We start from the raw sequence: 21,184 nt of genomic DNA on the forward strand, positions 1-21,184 counted from the left end.
TAACCTATTTTACACTTCTAAAGCCTAAAGCAGTCCTTTTACCTTTCTCCTTGCCAGATATCTCTTAGCTCCACTCAGCAGACAGTATAAACAGTTCCAGTGTACTCAAAGAGAAGGGTCAGCCCTTCACTGCCACTTTTTGGGTTTTGTCAGTTCACTGAATAGTCCCCACCCTCTCTCTGAGATTTTCTCAACACTTTTAAGTGGGGCATCCAGGATGTTTGCTGTTAGGCCTTTGATTTCTGTCGTAATCTCCTCCTCTTGCACTGGTCCTTCAAGTTTATAAACTGGTCCTTCTACTAGATCCTAAATCAAAACAATATTTTATCCTCACCCCCTTGTACTTTTGAGGGGACTCAAATTTGTAAGCACATTATTTCTCTATCGTTGCAATTCCCTTCCTTTTGTCCTGGTTGCATAAGTCCAGGGCTCAGAAATAGGTTGTTTCTGGTTTGTTTACAATGTGCCACGACATCTAACTTTTTTAGCTGAAATAAAATTTGTCCTTCATTTTTGAGAAAGGGTTTTCGAAGCTACTTTTTGCAAGTGCGGTGAATCACTATGAAACAAAAGATGATGAAGTAAACAACGACAAATAACCAACAAAAAAGATTTTTTTAAAAGTCCAATACAGACCATACAATCATCTTAAGTATATCCTTTAGGAAAGTAGAATTATGATGCTTCCTTATGCACAACAGATTGAGAAATGCTGCAGTCCTATTGTGAAGTGCTAGTAAACCTGTGTGTTTATAAGGTATGAGCTGAGAGAACTACATTCATCATACTAAGAATCAATAATTTAACTGTCTTCTGTTTCCTATGGTAACCACTTGCATGTTCTTCTGGTTGTGACCCACCGGTCCTTTTCTACTCCAGCGCCAGTCTTTTATTTCGGAGATATGGAATACCACGTGGATGAGAGTGACGGCTATGTGGAGGTGCGCGTGTGGAGAACTGGAACTGACCTCTCTAAGACCGCCACCGTCACAGTGCGGTCCCGCAGGACAGACCCTGTGTCTGCAGAAGGTAAGAAATGTCACAGATGGGTAACCATTTAGAGAATCATTATACCACGTTGTCTACATACATTGCATCCCAAAAGCCTGATTTTACATGGGATTTGCAAACCAGCCATTGACACCACAGTCTATCACAGGCAGACTGAAGTATTTGATCAAAATTCATGTCACTCAATGGCAATTTTGTATTGTGATTATTTGCAGGCCTAAGTGCAATATTGCAACTATCAATAGTCTTCATGTCTTGATTTGCAGGTGTTAGTGCAATATGAGTTGATTAGACCTGCAAACCTGCAGTGCACTTAGATTGTAACTGTAAATTTTAGTTCAGTTTGCAAAGCATCTGTCCTGCACTCCTTTTATCTAAAGAAAAGTCAAAAGACGAGTTAGAGTAAAAGAGTCACTTGAGTTGTCAGGTCAGTGTTTCATTACGTTCTTCACTTTAACATTGTAACATCTGGACTCTGAATTTCCATCTTTACCAGGACATGAAGGAAATGTATCCCTACAAATTTCTTAGGACAATGTTTTGTTATTCATAGCTCACCAGCGCATTGGGCAGACTAAGGTAAAGCCTTGCTCTATAAAAAAGAAAATGACTGCAAGTTGGGGTACATGTGTGTGCTGAAGAATAGTCCTCATTGGCCACAGAAGTCTGGAGTCTTTCAAGCGTTAGGAGAATAAATAAGTGGGAAATTTGTGGGGAATCAAGTGAGCTTAGGAATGCAAACATCTTCAAGTCATCATGGCTTATAACTGCCCTAGGGCTTTGGAAAGGTACAAGGCACAGTGCTGTCAGGTTTGTGTTCTTTTGAATGAATATAGATCCTATGGAATGTAAACTTTTCCTCCTGCTGTGGATTGCACACACTTCTTTTCAGGGGATGAACTTCACAGGTTTGGAATCTGTCTGCTTAACCTCCTACCTATCTGCAGACTTCAACAAGCTCCATCCTATCTCCCTCCTTTATAAGGCCCTCCTTTTTGTTTTTTCTATTTCAGCAAATTGAAAATATTTCATTATTTATCTTATCTCTCTAGGTTTATAGGTTCTGCAGGCATAAGCAAACACGTTGCACATTACTGGGTCATAGTCTCCTGTGAAAGGTTAAGAATGAAAAGATGACATTAGTGCTGATATTTTTCACAGCTAAGCAGGAAAGAATTTGCTGTGGAAAAAAAAAAACAACAAGAACCAACCCAACAAAGAAGTCAGGAGTGAGCACTTAATTCAGTTTCACATTCCATCATTTTAGTAGTATCATGGTTAAATAACATTTTTTATCCTTTTTGATTGCTGGCTCTTCTGAATTGTGATAAGAGCACCAAAACCAGAAGAATTTGAGGCTTATACTGTAAAATTACAAGAACATTGTATATGAACATCATATATATTGTATATGTATATGCTTTCTGTAATTTTAGTTGAAAAGCCTTAACATAAAATAAGTGTTTTTATAGGATAATACATTTTGAATAGGAAACCTCCCATGGAATCAGTGGGTCTTCCCCTCAGTTACAGTATGTTGGTTTCTTTCCGGTGGACAGTTCAACCTCAGGTTCAACACTGAAGGGGATGCTCATTGTCAATAATATGATTGCTGGAAGATAAATGCACATTCTAAGAATTCTTAAAACATTATATTCCCCAATTCTCTTCTGTTTTCAGCTGGTGTTGATTATGTGGGGATCAGCCGGAACTTAGATTTTGCTCCAGGCGTCAACATGCAGACGTTCCGTGTCACCATCCTGGATGACCTCGGGCAGCCAGTCCTGGAGGGTATAGAGAAGTTTGAGCTGGTCTTGAGAATGCCCATGAATGCCATCCTGGGGGAGCCTGGCAAAGCAACCATCTTCATCAATGACTCCGTCTCAGACTGTAAGCTGACATTCTCATGTTATATTAAAGATAACAAAACGATTTATTTAAAATAATTCTCCTTTTCCAACCGCATGCTATAGGTTTCACAGTGCAGGTGCTGCTGAGCAGCACTGTAACTAGATGACAGGCCGAAACCCAACTGCAGGACTTTGTGTGTCTCCGGAAGATTCCGGAGAGCCGAGTAGTTAGTAGTGAGGCGACTAGTTAGGAGAGATGAGTGGGGAGGCAGGGTGACAATCTGCTATCTCTGCTAAATCGACACTGTAGTAAACTAATGCTTGCAGTCGGGAGAAGAGCGTAGAGTTAGTGGTCTCACGGCTCTAGGGAGCTCAATGCCAGAGCGTCAGGCTATCAGGCAGTTAAACCTTAAAAAGGCAGATCATTCAGGATTGCTTGATTGGCTTCCTGATTGAAAGATTAAAGGAGGAATGAAGAGAGATGGCCTGAGTGCATTCTCCCTGGGCCGGTGGATGGGTGAGCGCTCCTGAGAATGGCCTGGGCTCCCATGACAACATGGGGCTGCAAACCACTCCTGGCCAGGGTGTAATTATAGAACATTAAATGAAAGAATTCTTCAGTTCTCAGTCTTTCTGTATTCACAGGATACGTTAACATTTCCCTTTACAGTCTTTCCAAAGCATATTACTCCCTTGGACGTTTAAGCTTTGAAAAATATTTATGTGCTGTAAACCAAAGTAGCCAATTGTTACCATAATGGTCAAGTTGATCTTCCTTTGAAGTTAAAGGTTTATTGAATTTGGAAAAGTGTTGTCGTCCTTTCTCCAGTCAATGTGTCAATAAGTTAAATACATGGCTCAGGTGAGACACAATAATATATGCTTAGGAAACAAATCTTGGGAATTCGGGAAAATAGCTAGAGCATAACAAATAAATTTAGAATTCTGAACAGAAGCAAAGTGCTCATTATAAAATACAAATTGTTTTTTTCATTCATATTTTAAATCCGGGGATCTTATAAATATTGCTTATTTATACACAATAGATTTGAACATGGCACAGAATGAGATGTTGCTAAAATAATACGAATGTACTGTATTAGAAAATGTCGAAATTTTTGAATGGTGTACAGTTTTTGTGATTTCTGCATATCAAGTCAAAGCCAGAGTCCTTTGATTTATGACTAATGTTGTAATTAAATTATGCAAAGTAATATCAGAGCCAAACAGTACACAGTGTACAGTAGTTCCCTGTTGATCAGTATTGTAGCCAAACTCTTGTTACAAAATTGTGATTATGTTTTTCACTTACTGTACAGTATATCGTGAAGTTTATGTGCAAAGATCTTAGATAAAGGCCTGCCTGCACCAAAATGTTTTTTTATGTATATAAACTCTGTTTTGCTTATATTGTTATATTGTGTTTGATAATTAGCTGTTGCTGTCATTTGTCATAATGAGATTGCGCTGGTGATAAGATTGGTAGATGTGCTACTGTACATGAAATGTAGTTGTTATTATCATTCAAATGCCAGCTCTCATCTAATTGACACTATTTTGCTATATTTCAAACCTGGTAAAAACTTTCCAGTTTCTCTTCAAGCTTCCAGTACACTGAATCATATTTAAATTAGTTTAAATGTAGTTCATTTTGAATGCTATAGGACTGCAATTTTTGTCTCTCTGTTAAAGTGCCAAAAGTCCAGTTCCGAGAGGCAATGTACATGGGGAATGAAAACGATGGGCAGATATCGGCCATTGTGTACCGCAGTGGAGACATCAGCTATAAATCCACAGTGCGCTGCTACACCAGACAGGGCTCTGCGCAGGTTATGATGGACTTTGAAGAGCGTCCCAACACAGATGCTTCAATCATCAGCTTCTTACCTGGTAATATTTAGCTGCTGAAAAATAATTCAAAAGAACACTAGCGGTGCTTTTTTGTACTATTGATACTTTCGATTTTTTTATTAAGCGTTAAATCCTTCTGTGCTTAATACTGTACATACTGTAATTTTTCATAGTTATAGTTAAAATCTCTGCCTCAAATGGGTTGTCATTTTCAAGGCCTTCTTTTTGTGTAGAGTTGTTAAATACTGTATGTATGATTAAGAATTTTGTATTGTTGATTTTCATTTTGTCAGAGTCTTCATTCATACAGTTTTGAGTTAGTCTGTATTGTTTTGCAAAGTTATTGGACTTTCTTATTTACAAAAAGGTATACCAATCTACAAAGTTGTACCTGTACTGTATAGCCTTTAATACTCTTATGATACTGTAGTCTTAAAGTATAATAATCATACTCTTATAATATGATGTCACGTGTGTTATACAGTTTAATACCATTGTGTCGCATTGTGAAATAAACAGTGTAGCCTTAATTTAACATGAGTCTGCTCTGTGTCTAAGGGGAGATTGAAAAGCCCTGCGTCCTAACCTTGGTGAATGATACGGTCCATGAGGAAGATGAGGAACTCAGGCTGGTCCTGGGAAGCCCCAAGAGTGAATCTCCATTCGGAGCCACCATCGGCAAGCAGAAAGAGACCCTCATCAAAATCAAAGATGATGAAGACAGTAAGAGATGACAGCTGCCTCTGCATATCTTGTCAGACCAGCTATGGTAGTTTTGCCCTACAATTTAGTACCGTCTCTGGACAGTCACAACATGTTCAGAGTGTCTAGGTTACAAGACACTGGGATAAGGCATGAGAAAGATGGAGAGCACTATATTTGCCTCTTCAAAGGGAGAAGAGAATTCAGAGAATTTCAGACAAACCATTTCTGTGAATTACATTTCTGTGAATTAGACGATTTGAAGTGTGACCTTGACCTACTTAGCATTTCCATGACAATTTAATTTAAAAAATATTTTCCTTTGAAAGGGTTACTTTTATATGAGATAATATATATTTAATCAGAAAAAAGCACCAGCAGAGGGGTCTACAGTCATTCATTATTCATCAGTCTTCCTCACTCATAAATTTAATTGCACATCACATTTAGGAGAGCCTTCAACACAGATCCCTTTAGCAATTATGATTTAAATTTCAAAGTAATTCAGCATTATAATAGCAGATGCATGACTTTAAAATGATTTTTTTGTACAAACATTTACTACCAGAAGAGGCATTCTTTTATCAACAGTTCAGTAAAGTTTCTAAAATGAAGCTCTCAGATTGAATGTGTATGTAATTGTGTACATACAGTAATGCGGTTTTGTCAGAATGCGGAATTTAATGGCTGTGTCCGCTGTTTTTTGATGGGTTCTTTGTGTTTTTCACAGAGGCCATCATCAAGTTTGGTGAGACAAAATTTAGTGTAAGTGAGCCGAAAGAAAGTGGACAGACGACTGTGGTGAAAATCCCTGTGCTACGTGTGGGAGACACCTCTAAGGTTTCCATCGTCAGGGTCCACACCAAAGATGGCTCTGCAACCTCTGGAGAAGACTACCATCCTGTATCTGAAGGTAGGTCAGCACCTAGTTTCTTTGCCAGACCTACAGTGTACTTCACGTTTTTATTTCATTAGCTGCTGTTCCCAGCTCTCAGTCGCATACATACAAGTAGCATGGTTATAAACTCAACTACCGTTTGTGTGCACCGTTTCAAGCTAATTGAACAAACAGTGACTGAGATCTTTTTCAGGCGGCAATTAAAAGTCTGCATAATTTTCCAGTACGTGCCTCTTCCCTTTACAAGAAGCCAATGTTATATGGGTCACACTCCAACTATAGCTCTTCCCATCCAAAAAAATAATTTTAGATCATGGTCACTTTTGTATGTAATTATTTATTTAGTAAGTTAAAAATCTACAAATTTATACCTGCATTATGAATGCTTTTTTAAATGTTAGATTTTGTGATGTATATAACATATAGTTTCACAGTCTTCACCTAGCTGTGTTTTGCCAGAAAGTATCAACACTGAAAAATGCTTCAGCTGGCCTTTTGTGCCTCTATCACTTTATTTCACAGATATCGAATTCAAGGAGGGGGAAACGCAGCACTTTGTGGAGGTGGAGATTTTGTTTGATGGCCAACAAGAGATGAGAGAGGCATTTACTGTTCATCTGAAACCTGATGAGAACATGGTGGCTGAGACTCAGGTTAGAAAAATATACTGTATACTGTAATGCATGGGCAATAGTAGAGTACTCTGAAATGTTAACTATCTTAGTTAAGTGAGAGATGCAGTTATTTTTACCCTCTTAATTGCTGTTGGGATCTTGTAATGTAAGCTGTGATTACAGTAATAACTATAAATTCATTAAGCTTTTTTAACTTAGTAGCTTAATGCTCAATAGTAAGACTACCTGGGAAATGTAAATGTCTCAGACTATCTGACTGTTTACTTTTTTTGTGACGATTATATATTAAGAATAAGTGTCTGTGCTCGAAAATGCTCTCAGTCCTCAAGAAACCATTTCAGATAACAATTTTAGCATTTTTGTGAACAGAGGTTAAAACAGAAATATTCACACCAAATGCAGCCAGGAAATGTAAAGTGAATTGATAAAAATAGGTTGCCTGTTAACTCATTTTATACTTCCTCTTAAATACATGCCATACATTTATTTTCTACATGTTTTCACAGATGAGCAAAGCAATCATTTACATTGAGGAGACATACAGCATGGCAGATGTGACTTTCCCTTCTGTGCCTCATGTTGTTTCCTTACTGCTGTACGATGACACAGCCAGATCAAAGGAAAATATACACCCACCTGCGGGGTATCCTGTCATCTGTGTTACAGTAAGTGAGCACAGTACACCTCCATTGTCCCTGGTGGAGTGAAAGTTGGATTCTTGATTTAAATCACCTTCACTGGCACACCTGAACTCTCAATATAACTATACATATTGAGACAATACTGAGTTAATATACTGTACATGACTTAGACAAGCACCAAACCCACTGTGCCAGAATCCTAGGTCCCCCAAAATAGGCAAGGCTGTGGGTGTGGGGGTAGGTTGTCTGAGGAAACCAACATTGTGCTTCTTTAACTCATCCTTTTTCTGATGTCTAACTTCTGTCCCTCATAAAAAGGTTCAATTTGAGCATTCAAGTTGAGAATAAAAATATTCATAATGTGATTGCTTCAATGTGTTTGTGATTCAGCAAAATGGGACATCATCGTAAGGGGGTAAATACTTCCTGAAAGCAGTACCTCAATGCTTTCAAATCCTCAATCCTTATAGCATTTGGTTTGTTGTCCAAGGATCTGACCACAACTTTCTGTTTGCCATTTTTTTTTCTTGAATTAATTCAGTGGAAAGCTGCCTTCATAAGTTACATTAGGAATGATAACTGGGTAGAAACAATGCCAATAAATATTCAACTGACAAAGTCAATGCAGTAAGATTCAGGATCAAAGGTAAAATGTGAACCAGGGGACACATAGTGGAAACGAAAGACAAGTGTATTCAGGACAAGAACAGAAGGCACAATTTCAATCAAAGGGTCAAAGTTTGAGTGGTTAAGGAAGAACTCCTGTTTATTTAAAGCAGTGGATGAGATTATTGGATCATTTAGCAACTTGAAAAAAGAGCAAATGATCTCTTCTTGTTTTGAATCTTTCACATGTTGTTTTGCTGTATTGGTAAGCTTCTTTTTTGGGGTTTGCATAAATATATTTAAAATATTGATGGATTCATAATTTTCTTCTTAATGTCATTCTAAATAAAGATAACTATGTCTCAGCCTGGATATCAATTAAAAATGGTTCTTTTTTTGTTTTGTGCTCAACAACTAGAAGTTTAAATCTCATAACATATTTTTGTGCACACACATACTGTAGTATTGGAAGGTTTTGAGCTCAATCATGTTTGAATCAAGAACCTTTTCAATTACTTGATTGACCTACTGCAATAATCTTCATATCTCATGCTCTCACTTTGTTTTCTCGGGCAGGCTTGCAACCCAAAATACTCTGACTATGATAAGACAGGCTCCATCTGCTCCAGCGAGCACATCAACGACACACTGACGCGATATCGCTGGTTGGTGAGCGCCCCCACAGGCCCAGATGGTGTGACGAGCCCCATGAGAGAGGTGGACTTCGATACTTTCTTCACCTCCTCAAAGCTCATCACTCTGGACTCCATCTACTTCCAGGCAGGCTCACGGGTGCAGTGTGCTGCCCGAGCTGTCAACTCCAATGGAGACGAAGGCTTGGAGCTCATGAGCCCCATTGCCACTATCAGTGTACAGGAAGGTAAGGCTGGTTCACACAAGGAACATACGCACAATTCTTTGCACAGTGCCTGGATAGGTCTCTGGTCAGGATGATTCAGTAAGTTACTGAACAGTCTGACTTCAGGAATCAACAGACACCAGCTTTGAAACACTCCTGGTGTTTAGCATGGCACCATGTTCACGTAAGGACAATTGTTTTAAGACTAAGGCTTCTGAGTGCTTCCTTTCTCAGACCATTGAAATTAGTATTTCATATGAAGATACTTAAACTTCTTACCAAACCCAGTGTTGTGTCATACAAATGACAAAGTCCAGGTGTCTGTGTAGTAGAAGTCTCTTTATTACATATGCATATGGGAGACCGGCTTTTAGGAACCGGACTTGAAAATAATATATACATCGATATACATCACATAAAGTTCATGCAAAGATTAGTGAAGCAAACTGTTAAGCGCACCACCCATATAACTGTGTCTCAATGAGTTTACCTAGTGATACATGACAAACTGCTCAAATGTACAAATAAGCATAATTTCCCTGTATACTGTACATGTCTGAGCGAAAAGTTTATGATAAACATGCAGTATAAGCCTCTTATATCTTAGATCATTTCTCTTGGCTTATTGACAGAAACAACTTCTGCTTTATGTTCTGGGCATAATGCCAACGTTAGACCACACAAGACTGCGTCGTTTGCAAAACTACATAAAATAATACCATTGTCTCACTTGTCCCTTCACCAGTCTAATTGCAGAATCAAAGGTATCATAAAAAATTGGCTATTTTTGTCCAGTGTGTTTGTGGCAAATACCAGAACATTAAAGAGTATTTTTCTAAATACAGTACATATGATGTGAATTACTTCTTAAGTCAATAAAATAGTCCATTTAATGCTGTTTCAGAATTGTTTTTTTTTTTTGCAGTCTTCTTTAGGTTGCAAATAACATGTTGTTTCTTGACAGGCATGTGCCAGCCACGTGTGATGGGAACAGTTGGTGCAGAGCCCTTTTCTGCGAAATTGCGCTACACAGGAGCCGAAGACCCCGACCATCCAAATCTCATCAAGCTCACAGTCACAATGCCTCATATCGATGGTCAGACAAAGTTTTCACATAGGCTTTGAAGAATTTGATTGTCCACAGTGAATTAGAGGTCTTTCTCCTGTTTTCCCAGACTCCACAAAATCACTAAAACATTGCTTAAAGTAATAAAAGCTCTGTGCCACGGCTCTAGTGTATACTACTGTATATCCATTTAGACACAGTCTTACTGAGACATCAGTGTGGTTCTATACACAGGCTTTGTAAATAATCAAGTAGAAATATTTACTAGGATGAAACACAATAGCTTTTAACTATTGTAAAATACTATTACTATACTGTTTTACAATCCTATTTAAAATTTTATTGCTGTATAAGTGCTGTCTCTTCCATCTAAACTGACACAATCTGTCTTTGCCTCAGGAATGCTCCCTGTCATTTCCACACGACCTCTGTCGAACTTTGAGCTGACATTGAGCCCAGACGGCACTAGGGTTGGCAACCACAGGTGCTCGAACCTGCTGGATCACAGCGAGGTGAAGACACGTCACGGCTTCATCACAGATGCGTCCAAAAATGCAGAAGTGATTGGAGAGACGTCCCCCTACCAGTACAGTTCAACGCTCAGGGGCTCTGGAACCCTGCGCTTCTACAGGAACCTCAACCTGGAGGCCTGCCTGTGGGAGTTTGTCAGCTACTATGACATGTCTGAGCTCCTCACAGACTGTGGTGGGACAATTGGAACAGATGGTCAGGTAGGTACCCTTTTAGTTTGGTCTCTTTTTCACATAGACATAGGCTCCTGTTAATGATTGGCAACCCTGTTTCTAAAGTGCTACAGTTCTACAGGTGTGTAGTTAACCTCTTTTTTAATGATCACTCAGGTAGAAAAGAATTGAGGTTAATATCTGCCAGAGGTCACTTATGGATCCTGAGTTGTCCCAGGAGTACCTCAGATCCAACCTCTGCACTTGTAGTTTGATCTCTGGTAGTGGAAGCTTTTTGTTTCTTTAAGGACTGTGCCCTTCTGCTCTATGAGAACCCTCAAGTGACCGAGATTGCAGATCTGTTGTAGTTGTTTGATGATCAGCTGCTCCCAACACATCTTATAGAGATCATGCACGCTTTCTTAAACACGTCATAGACACAGTGAATCACTGCCAACTCTGTACTGTAATATCTTAAGTATTTAGAAAAAAGATAACAGTCATTTGGAACATAGAAGGTTTTAATGAACATTAATAATAACTTTAACAATGACAGCAGTGACAGTCCATGTCTTTATTTAAATCTTTTTGCTTTTTGCTCTTTTCTTCTTCTCTCTCAGCTGCTTCCCTCTTTCCACCTTCTTGAAGCATCTGCACAGCACTGAGGGGTTCTGGGGGGTTTCAGCCTGAAAGAGATAAACAACCATGGGGATCAGAACTAATAAAAAACTAAATCATACAGCATTACAACATTACGTATAACATTACATGTAGTTATGCACCCCCCACACATAACCTTTTTATTGTTGTGTAGCATCTTAATACCAATACAGTAAATTTGACTTTTTGTATTTTGCATACTGTAGCTTAAGCAATTAAGGCTTCCTGTTACCTTTCTCACTGTGAGACATCTCTTTGCCCATTTCAGCAGGCAGTATAAACAGTGAGCTGTCCCAATGTAGTTTATTAGTACAATCAGCTGTTCTCCAGTTATTTCACCAAACTTTGGCATTTTCCTGAAGAGTGCCCATCCACTCTCATCTATTTCTTCAACAGTTTGATGTTGAATTTCCAAGCCTTCACTTTCTGTCTTCACCTCTTCCTCCTGTACGAGTAAGACAGGCCCATCTTCTGGGTTTTTAACCAGATTAAATTTTAATTCTCCTTCTTTGTCATTTTGTGGGGAGCTGTATTTGTCCAGTGGATGTTGCCCAACTGTTGCGATCTCTTCCTCAGTTGCCAGTTTGACAGGTCTTTTTTCTGGATCTTCAACCACAACGATATTTAATTCATCTTTTTTAACATTTTGAGGGGATCCATCCTTGTCCAGTGGGTTTTGCCCTGCTGATGTGATCTCTTCCTCAGGTTTTGGCACAAGAGATTCTTCTGGGTCTTCAACCAGAACAGTATTTAGCTTGTCCTCTTCAACATATGGAACCAACCCATATTTGTACAGTGGGTATTGTCCTACCGTTGTAAGGACAAAGGCCAGCAGTAACTTTGCACAGAACTGAAGTTCCATCCTCACTCTGTAAAAGCAAGAATGCAAATGCCTGGTTTAGGTTCCAATCATGACTTTCTGATGATTGGAACCTTGATGTCATGATGACCTCACAATGGCAGAGCATTCTGTAGGTCTTTTAAAAAATGCTCATGATTTTTTTTAAATCTAAGACCTATGTAATTTGATACTTGAAGACACCATATAACAAATATACACATATAGGTACTTTAGTTCATGATTTACAGTATACAGCACAACTTTTTGGAATAAATCTAGAAAAAAAGATCAAACACAATTGTAATGTATATGGAAGATTTATTCAACATTAATAATAATAGTGACAGTCCATGTCTTTGTTTAAATCTTTTTGCTTTTTGCTCTTTTCTTCTTCTCTCTCAGCTGCTTCCCTCTTTCCACCTTCTTGCAGCATCTGCACAGCACTGAGGGGTTCTGGGGGTTTTCAGCCTGAAAGAGACAAAAAAGAACAGGGATCAGGACAAACAAGACACTAAATCTTTCAAAATGGCCACATCTAATTATATGCTGTACCTACTGTACTCCAGCCCAATCCTGAGGCAATTTAGTCCGGCATTTCTTAACAATATTAATCATTGTGAAACTAAATTTACCTAGCTGAAAAAAAATTATACCAAAACAATACAAGTCACCATAAATCTGACTTCAGATTCCTTTGTATTTTGAATAGTTCAGCCAATTAAGGCTTTCTGTTACCTGTCTCACTGTGAGACGTCTCTTTGCCCATCTCAGCAGGCAGTATAAACAGTGAGCTGTCCCAATGTAGTCTATTAGCACAATCAGCTGTTCTCCGGTTATTTCTCCAAACATTGGCATTTTCCAAAAGAATGCCCATCTACTCTCATCCATGTCCTCAACACTTTGGTGTTGAATTTCCAAGCCTTCACTTTCTGTCTTCACCTTTTCCTCCTGTACAAGTAAGACAGGCTTATCATCAACCAGAATGATATTTAATTCTCCTTCTTTGTCATTTTGAGGGGATCCATTCTTATCCAGTGTGTTTTGCCCTACTGGTGCGATCTCTTCCTCAGGTTTTGGCACAAGAGATTCTTCTGGGTCTTCAACCAGAACAATATTTAGCTTGTCCTCTTCAACATATGGAACCAACCCATATTTGTACAGTGGGTATTGTCCTACCATTGTAAGGACAAAGGCCAGCAGTAACTTTGCACAGAACTGTCCATGTCTTTGTTTAAATCTTTTTGCTTTCTGCTATTTTCTTCTTCTCTCTTAGCTGCTTCCCACTTTCCACCTTCTTGCAGCATCTACACAGCACTGAGGGGTTCTGGGGGGTTTCAGCCTGAAAGAGACAAACAAGAACATCTTACAAAATGGCCACATCTAGTTACATACAGTACATACCCCCAACCCAATACCGAGGCAATTAGGCGGACAATTTTTAACATTGTAAATAGCATTATTGATACACTACATTTACCTACCTGTAGCTGCAAACAAAATTCTACTGAAACTGTAGTGTTGCTATGAATTTAACTTCATATCCTTTTGGATTTTGCATAGTTTAAGGCTTTCTGTAACCTTTCTCACTTTTACTTTTCGAATCTCAGCAGGCAGTATAAATAGTGAGCTGTCCCAGCTGTTCTTCAGTTATTTCTCCAAACTTTGGCATTTTTCTGAAGAGTGTCCACCCGCTCTTAACGATTTCCTAAACAGTCTGATCTTGAATTTCCATCCCTTTACTTTCAGTCTTTACCTTTTACCCCTTTACACATAAGACGGGCCCATCTTCTGGGTTTTTAACCAGATCAATTTTTAATTCTCCTTCTTAATGATTTTGCAGTGATCCGTATTTGTCCAGTGGGTGTTGTCCTATGTTGCAATCTCTTCCTCAGTTGCTGGTTTGACAGGTCCTTTTTCTGGATCTTCAACTGAACAATATTTAACTCTCTTTCTTTGTCATTTTGAGGATGAAGACCCACCTTTGTCCAATGGCCTTTGCCCTAATGGTGCAATCTCTTTCTCAAGTTTCAGTACAACAGGTCCTTCTGCTCTTCAACCAGAACAATATTTAGTTTGTCTATTCTTTTTCATGACAAGTGTTCATTTGCATTATCTCTTTTTGGAAGGAGGAACAAGTGTTGACCACAATATTATGGTACTGGTTCCGTATCCTCTTATTTTAATAAGGATACCAGCACAGTTGGAAAACAACCTTAGAGTGAAATTACTACCTGCTAGCCTTTTGGTGAATTGTTTGTCTATTTTTTTAGAGACTTACCTGAACCAATTATTTTTGGATTCCGTGAAATACAGAATTATATTTTCCTGTATATAAAACTAGAAAAAAACATTGAAAGCTGCAGATGAGCTATACCATGGCAATATAGTGAGATAACTCTTTGTGTTTTTGTCTTCTCTCCTCTCATGGGAGTCCTTTTCTATTTTATTCCTGATCTGTGCCTAAAAAACTACGCTGCTTTCACCTTTCCACTGTGTGTCTAATGCTAATAATAAATAACTAGGTGAGTTTGACAATAAATGCATGTATAATTGACCTTCATTTCAGGCTTTTAAAAATAGCATGCAACCCCATAGAAAATCTAGCCCCATTAAAAACAGTTTGCACTCTGAATTTGGATGTACTGTTGTTATATCAAGGCACATGCAAATCATTACATGCCATATTGACAACACCAGCAAGTTATAGAAATGTATTTCTGTGTTCCCGGCCTTAATTATAAACTCAGTGCTAGTGAAAGTAATTAATTATACTTTAAAATTTTCCAGCCTGTATTTTTAGAAAGGAGATATTCTTATTTACCGCTGCTTTGAGCCAAGACATCTACCAATATCATTGCCTTACTTGCATTTGACTTATGTCGTCACTTTTACAGTACCTGAACCTCAGAAATAATCTAGCTTGAAGGTAGTGAACTCTGGGCCACAATAAGGGTGATTAGGCTGTACTTTAAGTGCTTTGCAAATCCTTAGGTATTAATGGACCAATATACGGTATATGCAAGGAATTAGCTCTTTTTGTGTGGCCCAGCCTTTAAAACATAAGAGCTATAGAATATAGAGTAGTTGCTGGAAATTGTACAATTCATTTTGTTTCTTAAATTTGTATTTTATATTTTGAAGGGCAGGTTTTTGAAGCCTGTTTGCATTCCCTTTTATACAGCTGAGTACTGTATGTCACTCAAAGGTACAGTATAGCCCTGGATTTTAACTGACATTACTGCAGTTATGAGTCCAGGAATGTAGCCACTAGTCCACACTGCTGCCACAAATTAATTAATATCTTATTTTTTATTAATTTGGTTATCACAGCAATACTAATGGATAATTTCATCTCTTATAAACTCTAGGGTTTCTTATCTTGTATAAACCCTGCATCTTTGTAATCTTTCCCGCTAAAGACATTAAAAAGAATGAAGTGAAAGGATTTTGACAATCATATTGGCCTTATTGCATAGACACTAGAAAGATTTTAAGAAAGGTGTCAATATTTAAGGTGCTAAAAAATGCAGAAATATTTTGTTTCTGTGTCAGGAATGTTAAAAAGAAAGAAAAAGTTGAATATTAACTGCCAGTAAGGTTGAAAATGTACCCAGTGTTTAGAATAGTTGGGGTAATATTTACCTCAGCAGGAGCACTCCTGTATTTATACTTTCATTTTTATCAATTGTTTATGTAAAAATGTTAAGATATGACATATTCACTGATATGAACTATATACTAGTCCTCACACATCCTGATACTAGAATACTTTGGAATAGGATTATAACTTGTTACCGCCTTTAATCATTTAACATTAAAGGTGAAATGTCAGTATATCCCTTTCTAAGTGCAGTTTATTACATGAAAAGAAAGTCTATTTATTTTAAAGAACTTAAAAAAATGAAAATGTATAAAAGAGGTGAAATGAAAGAAAGTTGTAAATACTCACCATGAGTATCCTTTTAGGTATTTAAAAAGAACAGGGTTGATGTTCTGCATTTGTAGCATAACGGGATTTTGTCGCAAAATATCTAATTAGTGAATTGAAAGACTGCGTATTTTTTCACCTTTATGTTTCTTTTTTTCTTTTTTCCTACTAAAGGTTATTTCCCTATTTTTGCTACTTTTGTAGTAGTCCCTCAAAAATTAGGTGCATGGATTCAGCCTACGGGTTTTAACTGGGGTTAAATGTTTTGTGCACAGCTTGACAGAGTTATAGGAATCCATTTAGTAAAGGCATTTGGTCTGGGAGGCCCTGTAGCAAATCATTTATTACCTTGGTTATCCTGACACAAGAGAAAACAGGTCTCTTTGCATGACAATTTCACTAACACTAGCAAATTTGTCCTTAGTTGTAGGTCATAGCATTACACTACAGTATATGTACCTGGCAATCTCACAATGACATTGAAAAACTCAATTGGTATAATTTTCACATAGAAAAGAAGGTTGGAGAGTATTTCCATACTATTTTTAATTGAAATGTAAAGGTTCTTCACAAGAGAAACAACACTGCATAAAGCATACAGTAGGTGTCTATTCACTACGCTTTATTGTAACTATCAGAAAGTGGAAAAAAGTAATCTTCAGCTAGAAAGAAAAGTTCTACAAAAAGTGGGACTGTTTTTGTATTTTTTACTGTATGTTAAATATGCATAGGAAATATTTAAAATGTTGCATTCTTCATACAACAAAAGTACAAATAATGATGCAAAATATTCATGATGTACATTATGTGATCATATGTTAATTGAAAGTGTAACAGATTTATTTCGGTAATGTTTGACATGGTCTGAAGTCATGTTTCACAAGAGTAGATGAAGGAATTTCAATGTTTGCTTTTCCTTAGTTATAAATCCCCTGAAAAAATGTGAAAAGGTCACAATACACCTGTGAGCAAGTCAGATAAGTGTCTAGCTGCATTGAAGTGTATCTTTTTGTTAAGTGGTATGAATTTTGTGGTGGTGAAAAGCTAGCAAATACTCAAAGAATACAGATATCTCCTAAGGTGATTGCCACAGTGAGAAAGAAAGACCATTTATTGGTATGTCTGGCTTTAACTTGCTTGGTTTGAGGGCTGATAGTCTAGTCGTACAGATTAGGAAGTCATAACCTTGTTCGATAAACCAAAAGGTTCATGCACTAGCTCTGGTGATGGTGAAGGTGTGTTAGCGTGTTGAACCTAGAGAAATAGTCATCTCATGTTCTGTTTTTACACCCTTGAGGTTGGTGATTGCCAGATTTGTCCTTTTCCTGAACTTTCATTAGCATAAAGAAATTACACTCTCTGTTTACACTGCTTTACAGTTTCATCTTAGCCAACTGTTTTTGATTTTTCATTATACCTTCACAAAGTTCCTACATGTACAGAGAGTAATTTGAGTAACACTATGTCAAGACAAAGTGTGACTGAACATTTTGAACAGTCTTTTTGAAGCTTCAGATTTTTAATCAGAAAGATCCTGAGAGAATCAACAAAGCTCTTCTGTTAAACACTTAAGCAACTTTATACCCAGAAACCAAAATAAAAAAAAAATTGTCATGGAAGATCACGATAAGCTTTGAAAGAAAAAATAACTCTTCAATTGCACTAAAATGAACATGCAAGAGGCTGGATTAAATCCATATGATATATGCAAAATGGTGTTGTTCATGACAAGATGGTGCAGATGAAGATAACACACTTAAAACTAAAAAAAAAAACCAAATTTCAAACACTGACTTATAAAATTTATAGTCACCTTATGAGGTGGTTTGATCTCCTTTAACCCAGTACTGTAATTCCAAAACTATGGGAGTTTGTCTGTGTTTTGTCAAGCCCACATTTTTGTGGTTAATCGCTTGATGTTGTTAGTTAAAAACCTATCCCATATTTCATTGTCTCTTTTCAAATGCGAAGACACAGATAATGTCATGCTTAATATATTCCTGATGTGGAAATACTGTTTTTGTAGAACAACTTGATTGTGATTCTGCAGGCAGTTTTTCAGGCCATGTGCTTTTTAATTTCTCTGTGCTTATGATAAGTGACTTATCAACTGTTTTATTTACCTAAAATATTTCATGACCTGAGTGTACTCCTCCTACTGTACTCCTCCTATTATTTTTAAAGATGTGTAACAGTAGTGTAAAGCAAATGCTCCTTGTGCACGGTAACAGACTGAACAGTGAAGGCTGCTTTTAGTGTATTTCTACATTTAACACATACAGTAAGAAACCCATTAGCGCATAGTAGAATTAGAGTATTTGTGATTCCATAGTGTTTTCAATTAGGGATATGTGTAGGACAATTAACAAGTGTTAATGTGGTATATAATGGTGACCATGTAAGAGATAAAAATATGCACGTGCAAACAGCAGACAGAACTTTATTTGTCGACCTGCTGTGGGTGTGGTGGGTTGTTAAAGGAATTCCTCTTGTGCCGGCAGGTGCTGAACCTTGTCCAGTCCTACGTGACCCTGCGGGTGCCTCTCCATGTGTCCTACGTGTTTCACTCGCCTGTGGGGGCGGGGGGTTGGCAGCACTTCGACCTGCAGTCCGAGCTCAGGCTCACATTTGTGTACGACACTGCCATCTTGTGGAAGGATGGAATAGGCAGCCCTCCAGAGGCTGAGCTCCAAGGCAAGTGGAATCGGGCTCAGTACTGAGTGGGACCTGTGCTACAAATCAAGTCGCAGCGAGTTAGGTCTGAATGTTGGATTTCTTCTCACCAAGTCTTTTTTCCCCCCTGTAGATGTATAAATATTTTTTAAAAAACAGACTTTATGTTAACAATGGGACAACATGGTACCCCTCTTCAGATGACTTCAGTATGAATTCAAAAGAAAATAATTTTGAGTGAAATTGGTATAACTAATTTAAATGACTCTGGGACCTGTACCAAAAAAATAAGTAAACACAGAGTGTGTAAAATGGCTTAAAAGGTTTCTATGACTGTCGTTATGTTTAAACCAAATCGGAGTTCATAGTCTGTTGTGCTTCAGACAATAGGCCCAGCATATTTGTTGCCCATTGGAGATTTATAAGAATTCCCAAACTTTTGTTTGTTGTAGGTGCACTGTACCCCACCAGCATGCGTATCAATGAGCTGGGCCGCCTTGTGGTCAACTTCAGGACAGAGGCTCGCTTCCGTGGTCTGTTTGTGACATCGCATTCTGGTGAGTTTACCAGTAGGCTTGGCTTTTTAAGTCCAAGACAACATTAATGGGAATTGTGCGCTCTGTTTAAAATAGACTTCTCATCTGATCGCGATAAAAAGATTGTGAACGGGAGGTCTCACTAATTTTCACATCATTTTGAGTACGAGAAATTTCAGGAAATGGTCTTGCTGGAAACCTTCTCAGCAAAGGTCACTCTTGAAAATTGAAAAACAAAATGACCTTACCTTAAAATTGTTCTTTATCCTATTCCTAACCTTTATGTCCCTCTTTACTCTGCACCCCTGGGTGGATAATAATGTATCTTGTGACAGTCTAACTATTCCATTTTCACCTCCAAAATATGGAATCAATCTGTTATACTGTACAACCCTTTCTCCTACTTCATGGCTCAAGATAAATGTATTATTACATACAATATACATCACAAAATATCAGTGTTTCCCTTTTACAAATACTATCTCTTTCGTTATTGCAGCCACATCTCTCTCGTCGATGGTCATGTGTGCTGATCATCCAGGTCTTACCTTCAACCTGAGTTTGGTCCGCAGTGAACCTACCTACAACCAGCCAATGCAACAATGGACCTTTGTCTCTGACTTTGCTGTAAGAACAGCCTTCTTTTTTATGCAGATACAGTAGCTTGTAAGACATTGATGAAGTTATTTGGAGACTTACTTATACATACAGAATTACTGCTGCTTTCAAATTGGATTTTTTCTTGCACAAAATCTTGCTGTGTATGCAGTTCTGTATTATCCTAAATGTACAGTACCTGCGTCCTGAGTTGTTTTTTATGAGGACAGTTCTTTGAGATAAAATTTAAAAAGGGCGCTTAAAAATGAAGGATTAAACGTGATAAATTACCTCTCAGTTTTCATTTGGCATTATACCCTGCTTCAGTTGGGTGACCTTGAGAACTACCTTCAGTATTTAAAAAAGATTCCAAAAGTAAGTTTTAAAAGAGTTTAATCTGTTCATTTATATATTGTGTGACTCACAACAGAGTTCCAGAACATGTAAATTGGCCCAATAGAAAACTATCACAGCTGCAAATGAGCAAAATAGATCATAGTTAATGAAAGCTTGGAGTTCAGTCTGCCTGGAGACAGACATGGAATGATTTCAGTTTTATTAGCCCACATTAGAAAGCAGAATTCACACCAGCCTAAATATGCATTACCTGTTCTGCTAATTTGCTTGTTGTTGCTTTTTCTGGTTCCTTAGGTACGTGATTATTCTGGCACATACACAGTGAAGCTCATCCCTTGCCCAGCCTCTCCCTCTTTGGAATACAGCATTCCTGCTGTCTGTAACCCTAGAGAACCCATCACCTTTGATATTGACATTAGATTCCAACAGGTACCCTGAAATAAGCTCTGCTGATCCACAAGTGTTCTAGCACAGAGACATGTGAAAGATGTTGTCAACATTGTTTTTTGGAGTTACTGTAGGTTTGTCTGTTTCCTTAGTTTTTAGAATTAAACCTTAGGATGAGGTTAAATGCAAAGGCCAATTTTGATACAGTGAGTGTTTTGTGCAAGGTTTTGTTTGATACAGTATTTAATGGTAGGTTTTTTAGAGAGCTTTCCAGGAACGCCTCAAGATTTTACAGTAAATCACCAGATTCTTCATTAATAATAATAATAATAATTGCTTACACTTATATAGCGCTTTTCTGGACACTCCACTCAAAGCGCTTTACAGGTAATGGGGACTCCCC

The 21,184-nt window shown here is 37.9% G+C and overlaps 1 protein-coding gene and 1 long non-coding RNA gene across 3 annotated transcripts in view; one reads left to right on the top strand and one right to left on the bottom strand.

Annotated features, from left to right (window-relative positions):
- Positions 1 to 21,184, top strand: part of LOC148658383 (FRAS1-related extracellular matrix protein 2-like) — a 100,253-nt gene that overhangs the window by 71,185 nt on the left and 7,884 nt on the right. The window contains exons 7-20 of the mRNA XM_088639494.1: positions 880 to 1,029; positions 2,692 to 2,901; positions 4,554 to 4,751; positions 5,271 to 5,435; positions 6,145 to 6,327; positions 6,835 to 6,965; positions 7,454 to 7,612; positions 8,771 to 9,074; positions 10,018 to 10,149; positions 10,519 to 10,850; positions 18,733 to 18,925; positions 19,357 to 19,461; positions 19,940 to 20,067; positions 20,689 to 20,823. Coding sequence (XP_088495620.1) covers positions 880 to 1,029; positions 2,692 to 2,901; positions 4,554 to 4,751; positions 5,271 to 5,435; positions 6,145 to 6,327; positions 6,835 to 6,965; positions 7,454 to 7,612; positions 8,771 to 9,074; positions 10,018 to 10,149; positions 10,519 to 10,850; positions 18,733 to 18,925; positions 19,357 to 19,461; positions 19,940 to 20,067; positions 20,689 to 20,823 — 2,525 coding nt within the window. The remainder of the gene's footprint in view (positions 1 to 879; positions 1,030 to 2,691; positions 2,902 to 4,553; positions 4,752 to 5,270; positions 5,436 to 6,144; positions 6,328 to 6,834; positions 6,966 to 7,453; positions 7,613 to 8,770; positions 9,075 to 10,017; positions 10,150 to 10,518; positions 10,851 to 18,732; positions 18,926 to 19,356; positions 19,462 to 19,939; positions 20,068 to 20,688; positions 20,824 to 21,184) is intronic.
- Positions 11,306 to 15,423, bottom strand: LOC148658384 (uncharacterized). 2 transcript variants are annotated; one of them, XR_015940060.1, is made up of 3 exons: positions 13,039 to 15,423; positions 11,899 to 12,771; positions 11,306 to 11,488 (listed from the first exon to the last, which is right to left on the bottom strand). It is a non-coding gene; the product is annotated as an uncharacterized LOC148658384 (long non-coding RNA). The 2 variants fall into 2 exon arrangements; XR_015940061.1 differs by having other exon boundaries at positions 12,274 to 12,771; positions 13,039 to 15,405.

Source organism: Lepisosteus platostomus, chromosome 7, assembly GCF_059453375.1.
Source record: "Lepisosteus platostomus isolate fLepPlt1 chromosome 7, fLepPlt1.hap1, whole genome shotgun sequence".
Taxonomy (NCBI): domain Eukaryota; kingdom Metazoa; phylum Chordata; class Actinopteri; order Semionotiformes; family Lepisosteidae; genus Lepisosteus; species Lepisosteus platostomus.